This window comes from Caretta caretta, chromosome 7 (assembly GCF_965140235.1).
Source record: "Caretta caretta isolate rCarCar2 chromosome 7, rCarCar1.hap1, whole genome shotgun sequence".
Classification (NCBI taxonomy): domain Eukaryota; kingdom Metazoa; phylum Chordata; order Testudines; family Cheloniidae; genus Caretta; species Caretta caretta.
The window spans coordinates 52,155,979-52,175,311 of NC_134212.1; the positions used below are offsets into that span (position 1 = coordinate 52,155,979).

At 42.6% G+C, this 19,333-nt stretch overlaps 1 protein-coding gene across 4 annotated transcripts in view; it reads left to right on the forward strand.

The window, feature by feature from the left end:
• Positions 1–19,333, forward strand: part of USP4 (ubiquitin specific peptidase 4) — a 96,103-nt gene that overhangs the window by 18,320 nt on the left and 58,450 nt on the right. For 3 of the 4 annotated variants that reach the window (XM_075130657.1, XM_075130656.1, XM_048858929.2), the window contains exons 7-11: positions 4,244–4,384; positions 4,968–5,085; positions 6,688–6,861; positions 10,542–10,700; positions 15,258–15,482. In XM_075130657.1, the coding sequence (XP_074986758.1) occupies positions 4,244–4,384; positions 4,968–5,085; positions 6,688–6,861; positions 10,542–10,700; positions 15,258–15,482 (817 nt within the window). The remainder of the gene's footprint in view (positions 1–4,243; positions 4,385–4,967; positions 5,086–6,687; positions 6,862–10,541; positions 10,701–15,257; positions 15,483–19,333) is intronic. The other variant, XM_075130655.1, reaches the window with a different exon arrangement.

Consider the following 19,333-nt stretch of genomic DNA (forward strand, 5'->3'; position numbering starts at 1 on the left):
TTAAAAAAAAAAGCTTTTACTATAGATGGAAACCTAGGATTTTGGATTATATAATGTGGAATTTATAAAATATTAAGTGTGTTTTCTTGAAGAGCTACAAACGGTGGTTGAGAACACTGTAGTAGAAGCATATATCTGTTGGGATTATCTATGTCTCTGTTCAATCTAAGTCAGTATTTCATTTCCTCTTCACTGGGGAATGGAGTCAGAAAGTTATGTTAAACTGATGTCCACAATTCAATAAAAGGAAAGTGATGTTGATAGCATTTTCTTGCGGGGGCACCTGTTTATCTTCCCTGTTTCTTAAATTCATTATATAATCTGTCTGTTTAAAAACCCATATGGGATTCATGGTGATCAGATACCAATCTGCCAGACTGGGGTCTTTCTGGATATTGAATGCTTCAAGGACAAAAGGTTTCTTTTCTGATAAAACAATGTACATTAATGTGTAAAGACTCAGGGCTGTGTTAGTCAGACTTAGGCAGGTCAGCACTGGTAGACTAGTTTAACAAGCAGGGTGCTATTTTACTCTGAAAGTTGTCCATTCCTCAGGGAAGTCCATTCCCCTAGCAAACAGATTGAACTACAGTATAATCTTCCTTACCTCAGTATTCAGGAAGTGGGGAGAAGGAAGCTCAGAATTTATTCTTCGTAATCGTATCATGTTTGCTGTAGGTAGCAGATGATTGATTAGGTTAAATTGATCATTTCAGAAGGCCCTTGATAAATCCTTAGTGTTGCTTATTGCTTGTGGGTCTTCTTTAGTGATGTTTGTTCTGCTAGCACGTTTCATTATATTAGATTTATGGCACAATTATTGGTAGGATTACACTTTTTACCTTTTTGCAAGATAGTTATCACAGTTGCTTTTCTCCCATCTTTTGGTGTTTCCCCTGTTGCCCATGATTTTTCAAAACTGTCAGTGGATCAGGCTGTTATCTGGACTGGCTGATATATACATGTTCATATTTCCCAGCATTCTCTTTCCTGCTTGTTCTCAAGAGTCATTTCACAAGGTCTGTCTTCCTTATTTTGTTCGGTATCTATCTTGTTGAATACATGCTTAAAAAGGAGTCATTTAATTTCAGCATTCTCATTTATTAGTGCACCAAATATCTTCCTACTATTACTTTGGCCATTGATGAATTGGTAGTATTAATTCATTTATATTTGTGCTGCCTGTATCTTTCTTCCAGAGCTATAACTGCTTCAGATGTGTTTTGTTTGATTACCTCACCACCGCCCTTTTTTAAACTGATTTTTTTGATCATTCCTTTACGCAACCAAGTTAGCTGATTCTTATTTCTTGGTGTCTTCTTTTTTAGGTGGCTTGTAGTCAGCCACCTTCTATGCTGCTAGATGAGGCCTCCTCTCAAACATTCCTCTCTAGATTCCTCAATTTCTCCAGATGTGCTTTCCTGAAATCTAACACCTAGATTCAGTGAATAACATCTCTAAATCCTCATTCTTGCACGTCATGTGGGAGACTTAGCTTGGTTCCTCCCATTTTTTTTCAGAACAGCTGCTGCAAAGTGGTTGTTATGGAAGTATTTTGCAATTTCAACAACATTAGCCTTTATTTCTGGAACACTAAAGTCTTTGGCTAGGAGGTGCATCAAATGAGCACTGCAATCGTATGTTAGCTTGGGACTCTCTTATAAATTTCTTCTCTTCTTGGATACATTTGCAGCATTGTGCATGACCAAGCTGCGTACTAGACATTTGAATTTTTTCCCCACAGTTTTGTTATAGCTTTTACTGCTACTTCTTGTAAGTATTCTGCTGTGTGTGCATTTCCTGATGTATCGGTTGTTTCTGTAAGGAAGACATTCCCTTCTTCCGTTGTCACAGAAGCACATACAACAGGATCATTGTGGACGGTGCTCCACTCATCAAGACTCAGGTTAACAGTTTCACCCTCTAGACCTTTTGCACACTGTTCAATTTCTCTTTCATACACTTTATCCAGCAATTTGCCTGCGTCATCTGCTCTGTTGGGTGGACTGTATCCTGGTCTTAATGACTGAACCATGTTAATGAAGTGTGGGTTCTCAATCATACGAAAAGGAGAGTTTGTTGCATAAACAAACCGGGCAATTTTTTCATCGATTACCTCTTTTTGTAATCTGCTGGTTCTGATCACAAACTTATCTATGGTTGTTTCTGGATGATGGAGATTTTTTTTTCCCTTTTGCTACAGTTGATATACTGTGGCTCTGTGACATACATGATGTGATTGAAACACTATCATTGGCAGATAACTCTGAAACTATAGAAAATGATGGTGATCTTGCAGGCGGATAGTCTTCAGAATCCTGTATGTTGAGGATGGATTCTTCTAAACAAAATAAGTCAATGAAGTTATTTAATTATTATTACCATACTGCTCATTTAGTATTACTCATTGCATTCATTGACACTCAGTACTACTTTCAAGGTGAAATTGTAAACGGAAGATCTGCCTATTTCAGCTATTTATTTTTTTTATCACAACTGCATCTAAAATGATAGTACCAGAGAGTAACAACTATATTTTTTGCTCAAATATGAGAATTCAAGAATAGTCCAGAAGGAAGACAGGCAGTCCTTAAGAAAGAAGTATGAAATAAAAAAGTTTACCAACCTGAAGATCCTGCATGTTCAGACATGTTCCTTTCATCATCTTCAACGCAGCTTCCTCCTGAGGAGGAACACTTCTCATGATGTTGTTTCATTCGGGCAAACAGCCCTTGCATTTCTTTGTTGCACTCTTTGCATTTTGCACGCATGCCTGTCTTACCCACAGGTAGAGGAACTTCATTAAAATATTCCCAAACTGGGTCTCTTTTCCGGCCTGCTGCCATTACAGGTTTTCCCTTCTAGTGAGAGAATGGTATGGTAGATCTCAAATCAATGAAGGCTACACTCAGACATCAAGACTTCTGGAATATGCTGCTCAAACAGTTTCAATTTTGTTTCTACTTCCTGTCCCTCTCTTCTCACACTTATCTTCAGACTTCTTCTCCTTGTCCAGATCTATTCCGCCCCCAGCAATCTTCTATTCATTGAACTTTTTGAAACTTTGCATTTTAGAGAGAGGTAAGGGATTGGCTTGGTGTGCACAAATTTGCAGAGGGACAATAGGGTTGAGGTCTGTTATTTCTCATCTCTATATTTATTTATTTAAAAACATTTTTGCTGTTAACAAACATGTTATCTCTGGAGACACGAATCCACAGTTTGAGAACTGCAAAAATAAGCATCTCTGATGGTATCTTCTGGACTGAACTATTGGAACTCATTTACAAAACTTTTCTTAAACGTTACATGAATATATTGTCTCATACTATAGAATTAGAATTTATAATCCCTATTCCATGATGAGATATCTTGGAGGTATAATGTATGTTAATTAAAACTGTCTTTAGATTTTTTTGAGGAAAAAACCTGATTTAAATAAAATCTGATTTTTTTGGTATTTTTTAAAAAATATTTGAATTTTATCCACCATGGTAATCAATTATTTTTTGTCAAGGTCCAAATTTCTTGGTCAAGGGATTGTCAAGGTCCAGACTCTGAGGAAAAAATACAAAAACAATAACAATAATAATGATAGTAATAAGTAAATAAAAAGATGTCTCGGTCTGTTCAGAAGCATCTGGCTGTCCAAATATGGTCTACGGTCCGCCTGTTGACTACCCCATATAAGCGGTCTATCTCTCTGCTCCTCCAGTTCACCCACTCTGACCTCAAGATGGTGCACCTGGGCTCTCAGTTCTACAAGCTGCTTGTGCTGCACTTAGCCACAAAGCATGTAGTTTTACATGTTGTACTTTGCCCAATAAGTTAGCTAGCACCCACCCTACTTAGTCTGCTGTTGGTTTCTTACCTGCATAGTTAGAGTGGGTTTTAAAGAGGTCTTTTGTTTTGGTACTCTGTTGATTATTTAGAGAAAAGGTTTTATTATTTTTAGAGGGTTTAATTTCTTAGAGCACCAGGCTGTTTAGAGCCTGCTTTCCACTCAGTCCAAACTTCCTTGTGCTTATGCCATCTGGGGCCTCTTCTTGCTCATGATTGGCTATTGTTTCTGCCTTTCACTTGTGATGCCCTAGATTGACTCAGACTAGTGTTTTGGAAATGCCGATACTAACAGGTTAAGATTGTAAATTCTCAATCAGACGTGACCTTTATTTTAAGAGTGCCAGAGTCTGGGGTTTGCAAAAACTGGTGGTGTTGTTTCTGCTTCTTCCCTTTCTCCCAGATCAAGCACTGCAACTAGCAGAAATTTTACTACTTCAGCATCATCAGTAAATTCTTATTCCTCAATGTCTGTCTCTTCTGCCATTGCAAATGGTGATAGCAATAACTCCTATGAACTGACGAGCTCCAGCCTTGGCAGGGGGTAAGAGCAGGAATGCTTTTCTTTCCTCTCTCCTTCCTCTGACTAGCTTTGTGTCCTCCTGGTGCCCCTGGCTACTTGTATTTTCAAGTTGTTGTTGAAAGTAACACTTGCCCCACTCTAGCCCAACTGCATGGAAAACTAGCACTTACCCCAATGCTTATTCTCCGTTTCAGATGTTTTGTGTCCCATTCTTTGGCTGCGATAGCCACTTCACCAGGCAGAGACCGTAAAACTTTCATCAGCTGTTGCAAAGTAGTAGCTCACCTGCATATGTCCGTATAACATAATAAATGATTGTAGGCACCATACGCTTGAGGAAAATGTGTCATAAAGTACTAGAGGTACATGGTCAAAGAAAAACAGCCTGAATAGAGATAGAAGATACATTGTTTCAGTATACATCAGACCTGCTAGTAATCCGAGTTAAATGAGATGTCAAAACTAACAAATATGGAGGAGCAGACATATATGAAAAAGCACCAGTAAGAAGGAATAGCATTTGATGCAAATCGTAAACTTTACTATGATGGGTGAAATGTGGACTGGTGTGGTCTAGATAAAAAAAGTTGTTTTCTTCTTCCAGAGTCTCTGGCTTCTCCTACAACTCCTACAGCTGCAGGGAGTCCCCTTCCCAGTCACAGCCCGGCATCTGTGGGCTCAGTAACCTGGGAAACACCTGCTTCATGAACTCTGCGTTACAGGTAAAGGGCTGAAAAAAATTTACTTCATGCTTTATCCCCATGGATTCATTGCACACCTGTCAAGTGCTCTTATATAGCATCCCAAAGTGTGTTAGGCACTTCATAGGCCTGTTAGAAGACCATTAGCTGTCCTGAAGAGCATCTAGCCTAAATAGTGCATACAGGTAATAGGTGACGGGGCAGAGATTCAAGATAATGCGTTTTGTTTTTAAATCCGGTCAATTTTCTTTTTTGACACTATTTCCATCTCATTGTCGGGTAAAATGTACATGTGACTTCCCCATGTTCAGCAATTGCACTCCCTCTCTGTACCTGGACACTCTGCGACAGGCACATGCAGAGGGCAGAGTCAAGGACAGCAGGAGGGTAGCTTCCTAAAAGCCTCCCTATCCTGCTCAGTGCTGATTCCTAGAGTCACTGGGTTGCAGAAAGTATCTCCGCACCAGGGAGGAGGAGGTGAAGCAGCTAGGAGGAGGGAAGACCAACTGTACATGGGTAATCTTAAGATTCATTGTGTGGGGCAGGCCCAGGGGTTGGTACAAACTCCTACCCTCCATGTTGGTTTGCAGGGGCCATAGCATCACTGTATTGCTCCCACCTCTGGTGCTTTACACAAGAGTTTCCCCATTAGTGTAGGTTAGAGATGTTCTACTGTGTTACAGTAGTCAGCTACCCATGTAGGGGGGAGGGATAGCTCAGTGGTTTGAGCAATGGCCTGGTAAACCCAGGGTTGTGAATTCAATCCTTGAGGGGGCCATTTAGGGATCAGGGGTAAGAATTGGTGATTGGTCCTGCTTTGAGCAGAGGGTTGGACTAGATGACCTCCTGAGGTCCCTTCCAACCCTGATATTCTATGACTCTATGCATCTTTAGTCTCAGCACAAATGAGGAAAATTGCTATAGATACTAATAGGTGGAGTGGGGAGAAAGGTGTCACGGGGATAGAGTGCTCCATTTTCATATTTTCCACTCCACTGTGTACAGTTACCATTATATAGTATCTTTTAGGCCTCATTTCAGGCTGCGGGAGTTCAGTGGGGTGGAAAACCTCTAACAGACACACTCCTGAAAACAGCTAGGTGTGCTGTCTAAGCAAAGACTAGCTTTGCTACTGCTGTTAGGCATGCCGAGTGCTATATGTTAGTGCTGAGATTGGAGACAAGGTGGAGAAATTGTAGATCAGAAGGTAACTCTTGATTAAACTGTAAGTGACATGAACTAAAGCTGTGCATTAAAGGGCCATCTGTACTTCAGCAATAGCCTTAGCAAAGTGCTGCTATTTACACTTTTTACCCTTGGAAGAGAAGTCTGAAAATTGTGAACCTTTTATATGGCCTTTGTTGTCTGAGTTGCATTGCTCACATTGTATCTCAATAAAATACAATTCTGTTTTACTAAATTGTGAGAGAGCTGTAGTCTCAGAACTTTCATTGTTCCTTTTAAATATTTTGTTCTGTCTACTTTCACGAGCTTTTAAAAAGGTTTTGTCATTTCACATGTGTACTGATATGAAAGTTGGATTGTCATGCATTACTTCCTTCTCATAGAAGTTGGCTGTCCTAGACAATGACATGAGCTTTGTAAATGTTATTTTTATTTCAGTGTTTGAGTAACACCCCACCTCTGACTGAGTATTTCCTGGAAGATAAATATGAGGCTGAAATAAATCATGACAATCCTCTGGGGATGAGAGGAGAAATTGCAGAAGCATATGCAGAGCTTATTAAGCAGATGTGGTCTGGGAGACACTCTCACGTGGCGCCACGTATGTTCAAAGTAAGTAGACACTTTTATTCAGAGAAGATGGTAGTGAAAGCAGGGTTAGAATGAAAGTTGTAATGTCTTTCCACAGCTTTTGCTGTCACGAAAGCTATAATGAAAAACATCTTAAACCTGATGTTTTTCCACTTAGAAGGAGGGGTGGGGATCCAGATTCCTGCCTTGTGCCAAAGCTATAAAAGGGAGTAGAAGAGAACAAAGGGGGCTGCCAGTCATGAGAAATCCCCTAGTTACCACCTGAGCTGGAACTAACAGGGACTGTACTAACAGGGACTAACAGGGACTGAAAGGATTGGGCCCAGACTAGGAAGGAGTCTAGTCTGTGAAAGAAGCTTATTGGAACATCTCTGAGGGTGAGATTTACCTGATTTCAGTTTCTTAATGTATTAGGCTTAGACTTGCTTGTTTTGTTTGATTGTGCTTGGTAACTTACTTTGTTCTGTCTATTACTTGAAATCTCTTAAATCCTACTTTTTATACTGAGTAAAATCACTTTTGGTTATTAATTAACCCAGAGTAAGTGATTAATGCCTTGAGGAACAAACAGCTGTGCATCTCTCTCTATCAGTGTTATAGAGGGTGGACAACTTATGAGTTTACCCAGTCTAAGCTTTATACAGAGTAAAACTGATTTATTTGGGGTTTGGATCCCATGGGGAGCTGGGTATCTGGGTGCTGGAGATTGGAAACCTCCTGAGCAGTTTTCGGTTAAAGTCTGCAACTTTGGGGCGTGGACCAGATCTGGGTCTGTGTTGCAGCATACTAGCATATCTGGCTCAACAAGGCAGGGTTCTGGAATCCCAAGCTGGCAGGGAAAACGGGCTCAGAAGTAATTTCAGCACATCAGGTGACGGTCCCAAGGGGGTATCTGTGATCGAACCTGTCACAATAGTGTTTTCTAATATCCAACCTAGACCTCCCCCACTTCAACTTGAGACCATTGCTCCTTGTTCAGTCATCTGCCACCACTGAGAACAGCCGAGCTCCATCCTCTTTGGAACCCTCTTTCAGGTAGTTGAAGGCTGCTATCAAATCCCCCCTCGCTCTTCTCTTCTGCAGACTAAACAAGCCCAGTTCCCTCAGCCTCTCCTTGTAAGTCATGTGCCCCAGCCCCCTGATAATTTTCCTTGCCTTCCACTGGACTCTCCAATTTGTCCACATCCTTTCTGTAGTGGGGGCCCAAAACTGGACACAATACTCCAGCTGTGGCCTCACCAGGGCGGAATAGAGGGATAATAATATTACCTGACCGTCCTTGTCTGTCTCATATCCTGGGACCAAAGCTGCTCCTCCACCACTGCAAACATTAGAAGAAGGTTGCAGTTACCCCAAAAACAAGCATTATAAACCCAGTTAAGGTTAAGCATAAAAATAAATCCACCGATGTCAAAGTAGGGAAATGCACTTAAGGCACCCAAACAACCTGAGTAATGTTAAGGTAGAATAACTTCTCAAATGTATGGAATGAGTCATTTCCAACTCGGCTAATCTGTTGAAACACAAATGTCAGAAGTTGCTATAAAGGCTTTACCTTAGAGTATGAATTTGAATTTGGGGTGAGTTGCTTTTGGGATGTGTAGCTGTTGAAGGTGGAAATGTAAGCCTTTATGGGATGGTGGGGTCTGTTATTGACAGTGTTGTGAATGATGTGAAAGTAGCAAGGAATGCAGAAAACTTTCCCCTTAACTTCAAAGATTTTGGCTTGGTGTGAGACATATTCTGAAGCAAATACTTAACTGTTTCCAAATGAAGTCTTTGTGTGTTTAGTTTTTGAAAGTGTTAAATTTTTACGTTAAGGAGTGATGTGGATTACAGACCTAAAAGTGTCAATTCTTCAACAAAAAAAACTTCAAAAACAGACTCCAAGGAGAGACTGCTGAATTGGAATTAATTTGCACACTGGATACAATTAACTTAGGCTTGAATAAAGACTGGGATTGGATTTGTCATTACACAAAGTAAAGCTATTTCACCTTGTTTATTTCCCCTCCCACTGTTCTTGTAAAGTGCTGGAAATGGCACACCTTGATTATCACTACAAAAGCCGCCCCCGCCCCCCCCGCCCCCCCGGTAATAGCTCACCTTTACTGATCACTCTTATTAGTCTATATGGTAACACCCATTGTTTCATGTTCTCTGTGTATATAAAATCTCCCCACTATATTTTCCACTCTATGCATCCGATGAAGTGAGCAGTAGCTCACGGAAGCTTATGCTCTAATAAATTTGTTAGTCTCTAAGGTGCCACAAGTACTCCTTTTCTTTTTGTGGATTCAGTGGTTGATTTTTTTTTAATACAGGCTTTTTTATAACTGAAATAGATCACTTTTCAAATTTATGATAGTTACTTAGCAATAACAACTATAAGTCAGTCACTGTTAAGTAGCAGTGTTAACTTGTTCTGAGAAAATTTCTCTCCCTCGTGAGCTCTGCTGGAGCCCTCTGGTTTGTTTTCCTGTAAGTGGGGCTCTGCTGCCCTGCTGGCCACCTCGTGATTGGCTCCTTCTAGTTTGTGAAAAAAAATCAGTGGGATAACCTGCTCATGGTACCAGAATGATCGCGCTTTCAGAGTAATTGTGGATCTTCATACTGTGATCCTTTCTTATGTCTTGGTAAGCAGGAAAATTATTAATGGTGACAAAGTATTGTCTTTACATTATGAGGTAGCACCCAGTCTATTGAATAGAGCAGCTCACACCTCAGAGCGATTATTTCAAGGTCTGCGCAAGTTCAGGCTGTTGTTGTTACTTTTGGTTATACACTCGTCAGTTTTCAAAGTTTGTTTGAAATTAGAACAGCTAGAGACTTAGAGTAGAATCCTGGCTCCATTGAAGTCATTGGGAGTTGTGCCACTGACTTCAATGGGGCCAGAATTTCACTCTTAATAATTTTTAGTGAAAGCTGAGACTGGAGGACATTTGAGGCCTATCTGCTCTGCACAACCCAGCTAATCCTGCATGTCATGTGGGAGGAAGGGCGCCCGCCACACTTTGGGAAACACTGCTCTAACTGATGAGTTAGGGAGCCATTTTCTTTATGGACATGTTCTTGTTCCATAAATATCAACTACAGGGATTTGTGGATTTTTCTCTGAAGTATCTGGCTGATGTAAGAGGATCCTGGACTAGATGGATTTGGGGGAGAGATAGTTTAGTGGTTTGAGCATTGGCCTGCTAAACCCAGGGTTGTGAGTTCAATCCTTGAGGGGTCCATTTAGGGATCTGGGGCAAAAATTGGGGATTGGTCCTGCTTTGAGCAGGGAGTTGGACTAGATGACCTCCTGAGGTCCCTTCAAATCCTGATATTCTATGATTCTATGACACTGGTCTGATCTACTGTAGCAATTATGTTCCTAAAAGAACACAACTGAAACTTGTACAGCACCCCAGGTGCTGGTAGTTGGTATTTCTTGACCCAGAGCTTAGTATCAGGAAGTCCAGATTCCCAGCATCCTGGCCTTTCAATCAAAGGCATTTTTAAAGGCTTTAAAATAGGCCAGGAAATCTGTACTGACATCCTTGTTATGTTGCCTTCAGCTTCATTATTGTTAGCAATAAACTACAGCAGCTTCTTGCTGCTGAATTCTGAAGAAGCCAGGATATGATTTTCTTTTCATTTTTACAAATACACGCATGATGCTGCTCTGACCAGATTGTCCTATTCTGTTTTAATTTTAGACCCAGGTTGGCCGTTTTGCCCCTCAGTTCTCAGGGTACCAGCAGCAAGATTCTCAGGAGCTCTTGGCATTCCTCCTGGATGGCTTGCATGAGGATCTGAACCGAGTGAAGAAGAAGCCCTACTTGGAGCTCAAGGATGCCAATGGCAGGCCTGATTCGGTACAGTGCTTAGATAAAACTACACCCTATGCTCAATTGGAGGCCCTGAGCTACATTTAAATAGCATGAATAGTCTGTATTAAACTGCTATCAAAGCCAGGAAGATGATAGTTAAAGCTGCAAATGCACTTAAGTTATTGTTTGCACCTTGGGATTGCAGTGGTCTTGCTATATCCCCAGCATTGCTCTGACACTTGGAATGCTTGAAGTCTCAATAGAGGTAGATTAGTGAGCAGAATGCAGCTAATCAAACGTGAATGGTAAACTGCATTATCCCATATTGCTGCAATTTATCACTTGACTGTCATTCCATATGCAGGGTTGGAGCACAGAATTTAATAAATTATATTTGTATTCTATGTGCATATGGTGCAGCGAATGCGATAATGTGCAACACAAATGATGGCATAATTTATCTTTTCTCTAAGAGGCCACATCAGTCTGTTTGTTGTGTATATAAAGAATTGCCTAGAATCCTGTTAAGGAGAGGGGGGGCCTTGGACCCAGCCTACCGTTGCCTTTTATCCAAGCACTTCCATTTTTCCTCTAACTTAAGGAGATGCTCTGCGCTTCCAATCCACAGGCTTAAGCAAATACCCAGTAAATAGAAATCCTCAAACTTGGGAAAGAGTTTCAAGAAAGCCAATTCAGATAGCTTTGTGATTACTGCCTGCAGATTTCCTTTAGCCCCCTTACTCTTCACTGGGGAAAAAGCCAAGTGATGTAGATGTATCCTAGGAGGATGATGATTGATAAAATACTTTCCATTCCAAGAGTATCTAAGGAAGATATTTAATAGCAGCTGCTAAAACTAGACATTTTTAAATTGGCAGGTTCAAATAACTTGCAACAAAGAGTTTTAAAAGAGTTGACAGAGGAGGTCTCTGGACCATTAGTGTTGATTTTTAATGTGTCTTGGAATACTGGGGAAGAAAGCTAAAGTGTTAATATTTAAAAATAATAAATGGGATGAGCAGAGTAATTCTAGGCCCATCAGTTTGATGTCTATTCTGGGCAAGCTAATGTAATAGCTGGTATGGGAACTGTAAAGGAGCGGACTCACCCCTGTGTTGCCTCCTGCTGGTCAGGAATTAGCTCACTAGGCTCCGGAGCACCCTCTGCAGGCCAGTGATCAGTACCGCTCTGGCCCCTGTGTCCCTCACAGACCCCGGTGCCCCTTTCTCTGGGGTTCTGCCCCCTGGCAGTACCCCCTCACTCTACCTCTGGGTCTCCCCTTCCTGGGGAACCCCCAACCCACTATCCTCACCTTGCCTCAGTGTGGGCTACTGCCAGTCATCACCAAGCCCCCACTCCCTGGGGCAGACTGCAGTGTAAAGGCCACTTATCATAGGCAAGGGGGTTCGGACCTGTTGCCTTCCTCTGCCTCCCAGTACCTCTGTGGGCCTTGGACTAGGCCCTACAGCCTGGGGAGTTGCCAGCCTGGAGCGCCCCCACTCAGCCTGCTCCTTCCCCAGCACTGCACCTCAGTACCCTGTCAGGCAGGCAGCCAGGCCCTGCTCTCTCCCAACCTCGAGAGAGACTCTTTGAGCCTCTGGCTCACAGCCTTTTTATACAGGCCAGCTGGGGCCTGATTGGGGCGTGGCTCAGCTGCGGCTGCTTCCCCAGTCAGCCCTCTCCAGCCACAGCCCTCTCCAGGGCTGCTTTTAACCCCTTCTATTTTAGGAGCAGGGTAGCCACCCCGCTACAGGAACTCAATTAATAAAGAATTAAAGGAGGGTGCTATAATTGCCAATCATCATGGGTTTAGGGAAAACAGATCTTGTCAAACTAACTTTTTTTTTTTGATGACGTTACAAGTTTGATTGATGAAGGTAATAGTGTTAATGTAATATACTTAGACTTCTTAAAATCATTTTACTTGGTACCACATGACATTTGATTAAGAAACTAGAGCAGTACAAAATTAACATGACACACATGAAATGCATTAAAAACTGGCTAATCGTTAGGTCACAAAATGTAGCTAAATGGGGAATCAGCATGGAGTGGGTGTGTTTCTAGTGGAATCCTGAAGGGTGGGGTTCTTGGCTCACTGCTATTTAACATTTTTATCAATGCCCTGGAAGAGAATGTAAAATCATCACTGATCAAGTTTGCAGCTGATACAAAGATTGTTAAATGATGAAGAGGACAGGTCACTCATACAGACGGTTCTGGATTTCTTGGTAATCTGGGTGAAAGCTTGGAAATCTGGGTAATATGTATTTTAATACAGCCACATATTAAGTCACACATCAGGAAACAAAGAATGTAGGCCATATTTAAAGGATGGGGGGACTTTATGTTGGGAAGCAGTGACTGTGGAAAAAGACTTAAGAATCATGGTAAATTAGCTGTGAAGGTGAGCACCTGGTGTAAAGCTGTGGCCAAAAAAGACTTATGCAATTCTTGGATGCATAAATGGGAATATTGAGTAGGAGTAGAGAGATTATATTCTCTCTGTATTTGGCTCTCTTGCAACTACTACTGGAAATATCATGTCCAGTTCTGGTGTCCACATTTCAGGAAGGATGTTGATAAATTGGAGAGGATTCAGAGACAGAGCCATGATAGTGATTAAAGCAGTGGTTCTCAAACTTTTTTTTTCGCGGAACACTTGAAAATTGCTGCGGGTCTCAGTGGACCACTTAATGATCTTTCCAAATATCGTTTGTACCGTTAGCTAAGTATTGTAATGTGCTTTTGATAAAAGTGCTATGTAAAAAAAACCTTAATAATAATTTAATGTTTTTTCTACAAATAAAATCACACAACTCATATTTTAATATTAGTAGTCTTACCTTTCTAATGCAATGGATGTGCCCTCTCTCCCCAGCTGCGGCCGTCCCTGAATTGGGGCTGGGAAGGAAGGGGGTCTCCCCCTCTCTCCCCCGCTGCAGCAGCCACTCAGCCGGGCTGGGAAGGAGGGGGATCTCTCCCCTGCCGCGGCAGCCCTGCACGTCCCAAATTCCCTCCCACCCCCTCTTCTTACCCCACTGCCCCCTCCCCCTCCCCTGGTCACCACCTCACCTTACATGTGCATCTTTTCCAGGGTCAAGGCATCTAATTAGTGGAGCCACGCCTGTGCAGCTCCACCAATTAGGTGGGTGGCCCTTCATTCTCTTGTGTGCGGCCACCCAGGCACGCACCTTAGAGGGAACTATCCGCGGACCATCTGAATGGAGCTCGTGAACAACTGGTGGTCCGCAAACCACAGTTTGAGAACCTCTGGATTAAAGGATTAGAAAAATGTGTTTTGTAGTGATGCTTGAGGAGCTCAATCTGTGTAGTTTAATAAAGAGACAGTTAATGGGTTACAGTACCTACATGGGAAATGCATTTGATATTACAGGGCTTATGCAAAGTCCAATGGCTGGAAGTTGAAGCTAGTTGACAATTTCAGATTAGAAATAAGGCACACGTTTTTAATATTGAGAATCATTAATAATTGGTACAATTTACCAAAGGTTGAGGTGGGTTCTCCATCACTGGAAATTTTTAAACCGAGACTGGATTTTTTCTAAAAGATTGTTCTCATTCAAACAGGAATTAATTCAGGGAAGTCTATGGCCTTTGTTACACAAGAGGTCAGACTAGATGATCACAGTGGTCCCTTCTGGCCTTGTCTATGAATCATCATCTTCTAACTTCAGGCTCTGGGCTGCGGTTTTCTACGCTTCCAGAGAAAACTCTACATAACATTTATAAACTGAGAGCTTTTGCAAGCTGGAGACCACAACCTGTCCCTTCTGGGTCAGGACAGAAAGCAAATGACCTTCTATGGATGAGGACTAAATGAAGCCTTGCACACCCCACTATGGGCAGGAAATCCGTTCTGTATCCGTTTCCATATACAGCCTAGAGATGAACTTTAGCTGCATCCAGTAAATGGGGCCTGATCCAAAGTCCTTGATGTCAATGGGAAGACTCCCATTGATTGCAATGGCCTCTGGATCAGGCTCATTGACTTCAAGCAACTTGCTCCCTCCACTGTCCCCCCTCTCTCTCCAACCCTCACCTCCAACACTGAGGCAATCTGTAGCAATACAGGCCTGACATCTCCCTGTAACCTAACACAGACTGGTAGAATTAGGTGTCCGTTATTTCCTTTTGCAGCAGGGAAGACTTGCAGACCTGAGGCCTGGTTAGTGAGAGAGAATGGTAGGCGGTTAAGGGGAACAGAAAAAGAAAAGGAGTACTTGTGGCACCTTAGAGACTAACCAATTTATTTGAGCATGAGCTTTCGTGAGCTACAGCTCACTTCATCAGATGAGCTGTAGCTCACGAAAGCTCATGCTCAAATAAATTGGTTAGTCTCTAAGGTGCCACAAGTACTCCTTTTCTTTTTGCGAATACAGACTAACACGGCTGTTCCTCTGAAACCTGTCATTATGCAAGGGGAACAGAGTTCAGGGAACCTTGATAGTTTTTCCAGCTTGCTTAGATGTGTATATATATTTTTAAAATATCAGAATTATGCTGAGTTCCTTTCATCTCATGTCTCTGTATTTACGTTTCTAGTGAAGTGTATGAATTAATTTTATTTCCTTTCTACAGGTGGTGGCGAAAGAAGCCTGGGAGAACCATAGGTTAAGAAATGACTCTATTATTGTGGATATTTTCCATGGCCTTTTCAAATCCACCCTGGTCTGTCCAAAATGCTCTAAAGTTTCTGTGACTTTTGACCCTTTCTGCTATTTAACTCTTCCACTGCCCTTGAAGAAAGATCGTTCCATGGACGTTGTTTTGGTTTTTGCAGGCCTGCATCATAGACCTACCCAGGTAAAAAAAGACATTTGTAGGTGTTAATTATCCCCAAAGACAGTCGCTGCAACCAGTTCAGAAAAATCTGATCTATTTGACTATTAAGGCTGGGATTTTCAAAGTCACCCAAAAGACTTGGATGCCAAATTCTCATTTAAAAATTATTGGGAATTGAGCACCCAAAATTGAAAGTGGTTTGGAAAATATCTCTGTCTAAGTGACTGGGATGATGGGCAGCAGGAATCTTATTTGCCCTGGTGGCAACAAGACTACATATGATAATATTGGAGAGCATAAGCAATAACACATTTAATTGTCACATCCAACCCTGCCTGGCTCTGGTGCCATGGGAAGTGCTAGGCTGAAACTTCTCTTGAACATATAGGGCTCCTAGAGGACCTTTTGATCCCGAGCAGAAATTAGAAAATATCCTATGTTTGAAGAAATTCAGGAACAACGTGACCCTTTTATGTACCCGCTGTATTACCAGGTGGGTTTATCTGTGATCTGGAAATGGGAGTGGATAATCAGGTAGCAAAAATTGCAGATGGCACAAAATTATTTAGGTTGATGAAGACTTAGAAAAGACCAAGAAGCTTCAGAAAGATCAAATAAAGCTAAAAGAATGGGCAACATAATGTCAAATGAAAGGCAGTGCTGACAAATACAAAACAATGTGCATTGGAGGCCATAATTTGAACTACTCATATAGTTTGCTGTATTTTTAAATGAAAAAGACCGAAGCATTATTGTAGACTCATCAGTGAAAACCTGCTCATTGTACAGTGTCCGTCAAAAAAGCAAACATAAGTTGAGATTTATACAGAAAGGGAAGGAAAATAATTCTGAAGATATTAAATCATTATGAACCAGTGAGATACCTTTATCTGGAATACTGGGTTCATTTCTGTTCACCCTATCTCAAAAAGGAAATAGTAGAATCAGAAGGGATTCAGAGAGAGGCAATAAAATTGTTAATGGCCTGGGAATGGTTTTTTGTGAGTGACTATTGAAATGACACACTGTTTAGTTTAGAGAGGAGGCTAATAGGAGCAGACCTGATAGAGGTATATAAAATAATAAATGGCATAGATAGTGTTTATAAGCATTTCCATAAAACAAGAACAAAGTGGACCTTCAATGAAAAAGGATAACACATTTAAAACTGATAAAAGCAAGTACTTTGTGACACCTAATTAACCTGTGGAATTCATTGCCACTTGATAACATTAAGGCCAAAAGCTTAACAGGATTTAAGAAAGGATTAGAAAATTTTATGGATAATTGGAACAATGCACAGATGAGGTAAAAATAAAAATAGAGGATTTAAATGAACAAGGCAGCCTCTGGGGTCATGTGGAATCTTACTGTAGGGACATGTTAAGTAATTAACCACTGCAAGGATTCTTGCACCTTTCTCGGAAGCATCTGGTATTGGCCTCTGTCTGAATCAGGATATTGGATTAGACAATCCACTGGTGGCAGTTCCTGTCTTCAAGAACTTCCAGGCATCCCCACTTGTGGGATAGCTCCCTCTGCTGACAAGCTCACAGAGCCCTCTTCAAAGCAGTGTTGTGTACATGTTCTGAGGTTTTCAAACATTCAGCACATTCAGCACCCAGGTTATAGAAGAGAGTGCACTTCTCAGCTGTCTCAGTTCCTTCTGCTGTGTCTGATTATTGCCGTGGTGGTAAGCTTAGTGCCCTGTTCTGTAGTTGAGGTAGGGGTTTAGGTTTTAGTGTAGTTAGGGCTTAAGGAATATGTCCCTAAATTTAGCTGAGTTCTCAAGATTCCCTCCAATGCTGAAGCTGTGCTTGGACTGGAAACCTGCAGGGGGTTGAAAAGCTGTTTCCATGTTGCTGATGATTCCAGAATCAGATGCCCGAGTGAGGTTTTTGATCTGTTTGGGGGATTTCTCCCTCTTCGACTCAGTATGCTGCCTGCAAGGCATTCACACCCCAGGCTTTCCAGGACTGCCAACTGCAGCCCCAGCTGCACCTTATGGAAGTGCCCCTAAAGGCTCTTGAGTTTCTAGAAGACTGTGTTTCTGTGCACTGCCCAGACCGACCTTCACGTGCATCACTGCCCACACCAGCTGTATGGGCAATCCTATCTTCTGAAAGACTCTTGTTTAGCCTAACCAACAGAAGGCTGAGGGGAGATGTGATTGCTCTCTATAAATATATCAGAGGGATAAATACCAGGGTGGGAGAGGAATTATTTAAGGTCAGTACCAATGTGGACACAAAAACAAATGGATATAAACTGGCCATCAGGAAGTTTAGACGTGAAATTAGATGAAGGTTTCTAACCATCAGAGGAGTGAAGTTCCGGAATAGCCTTCCAAGGGGAGCAGTGGAAGCAAAACACGTATCTGGCTTCAATACTAAGCTTGATAAGTTTATGGAGGCGATGATATGATGGGATAGCCTAATTTTGGCAATTAATTGATCTTTGACGTTTAGACAAAAGCCTGTGATGGGACGCTAGATAGGGTGGGATCCGAGTTACTACGGAGAATTCTTTTCTGGGTTTCTGGCTGGTGAGTCTTGCCCACATGCTCAGGGTTTAGCTGATCACCATATTTGGGGTTGGGAAGGAATTTTCCTCCAGAGCAGATTGGCAGAGGCCCTGGGGGTTTTTCGCCTTCGTCTGCAGCGTGGGGCATGGGTCACTTGCTGAAGGATTCTCTGCATCTTGAAGTCTTTAAACCATGATTTGAGGACTTCAATAGCTCAGACGTAGGTCAGGGGTTTGTTATAGGAATTGAGGTCTGTTGTGATGACTGCGCAGAGCTGGGGCCACACACGCACGCACACACACGCACCCCGAACATCTAACCAGAGGCAGGAGACAGCTGTTGCATTAGCTGAATAACTTTATTTTGTTTGTTTTGTACAGAAAAGTTCATTTCATGTGGTGACATGGGAGGGGGGCACTCAGTGTTGGAAGGCCATGGTGGGCTGCAGGTGCCTGATGTTAGTAGGCTCTGGTAGTGTTGCTTGGCTCCCGAGGGTTAGTGCGTGCTTGGAGAACCTACTATTCCAGGGATGAGGAGGATGGAGACTGGTGGAAGGCCTTGAGCAGAAGTGAAGGGAGAGCTTGACTCCTGGCATTAGTCTCAACTTGTCTCTTCTTCTAGTGTCTGCAAAATATTTATTCCTCTCTGCAAAGTATTCCCAGTGGCCACAGGAAATCACTGGTTTTAGCCAGTCCCTACGTGATATCCTTATGGGAGGTAGATAGTTCTGGAGTAGTGATTTGCAGGAAGACACATTGGTTAACTCCAATTTACATGAGGTATAGTAGAAATCCAGCCAAACTGATCATGGCTTTCTCCTTTCCCGGTGCTTGCTTTAGATCGGGGTGGGCAAACTGCAGGCTGGATCCAGCTGACCAGCTGTTTTAAGCTGGCCCTCGAGGTCCTGCTGTGGAGTGGGGCTTACCCTGCTCCAGCTGGGGAGCAGGGTCGGGGGCCGCTCCACACAGCTTGTGGAAGCCGCTGCATGGCCCCGCCCTGGCACTCCAGCCAGGGAGCAGGGTCGGGCACAGCTTCCGGAAGTCATGGCATGGCCTTCCTCTGCCTCCTATGCGCTCCAATGGCCCCCTCTGGCGCTCCAATGGGAGCTGCAGGGGCAGTGCCTGCAGATAGGGCAGCATGCAGAGACACCTGGCCGCGCCTCCACATAGGAGCCAGAGAAGGAACATGCAGCTGCTTCCAGGAGCCGCTTGAGGTAAGCGCTGCCCGGAGCCTGTACCCCTGAGCCTTCCCCTGCTCCCCAGCCCTGCTCCCCCTCCTGCCCTCCAAACCCCTCGATTCAAGCCCAGAGCACCCTCCTGCACCCCAAACACCTCATCCCCAGCCCCAC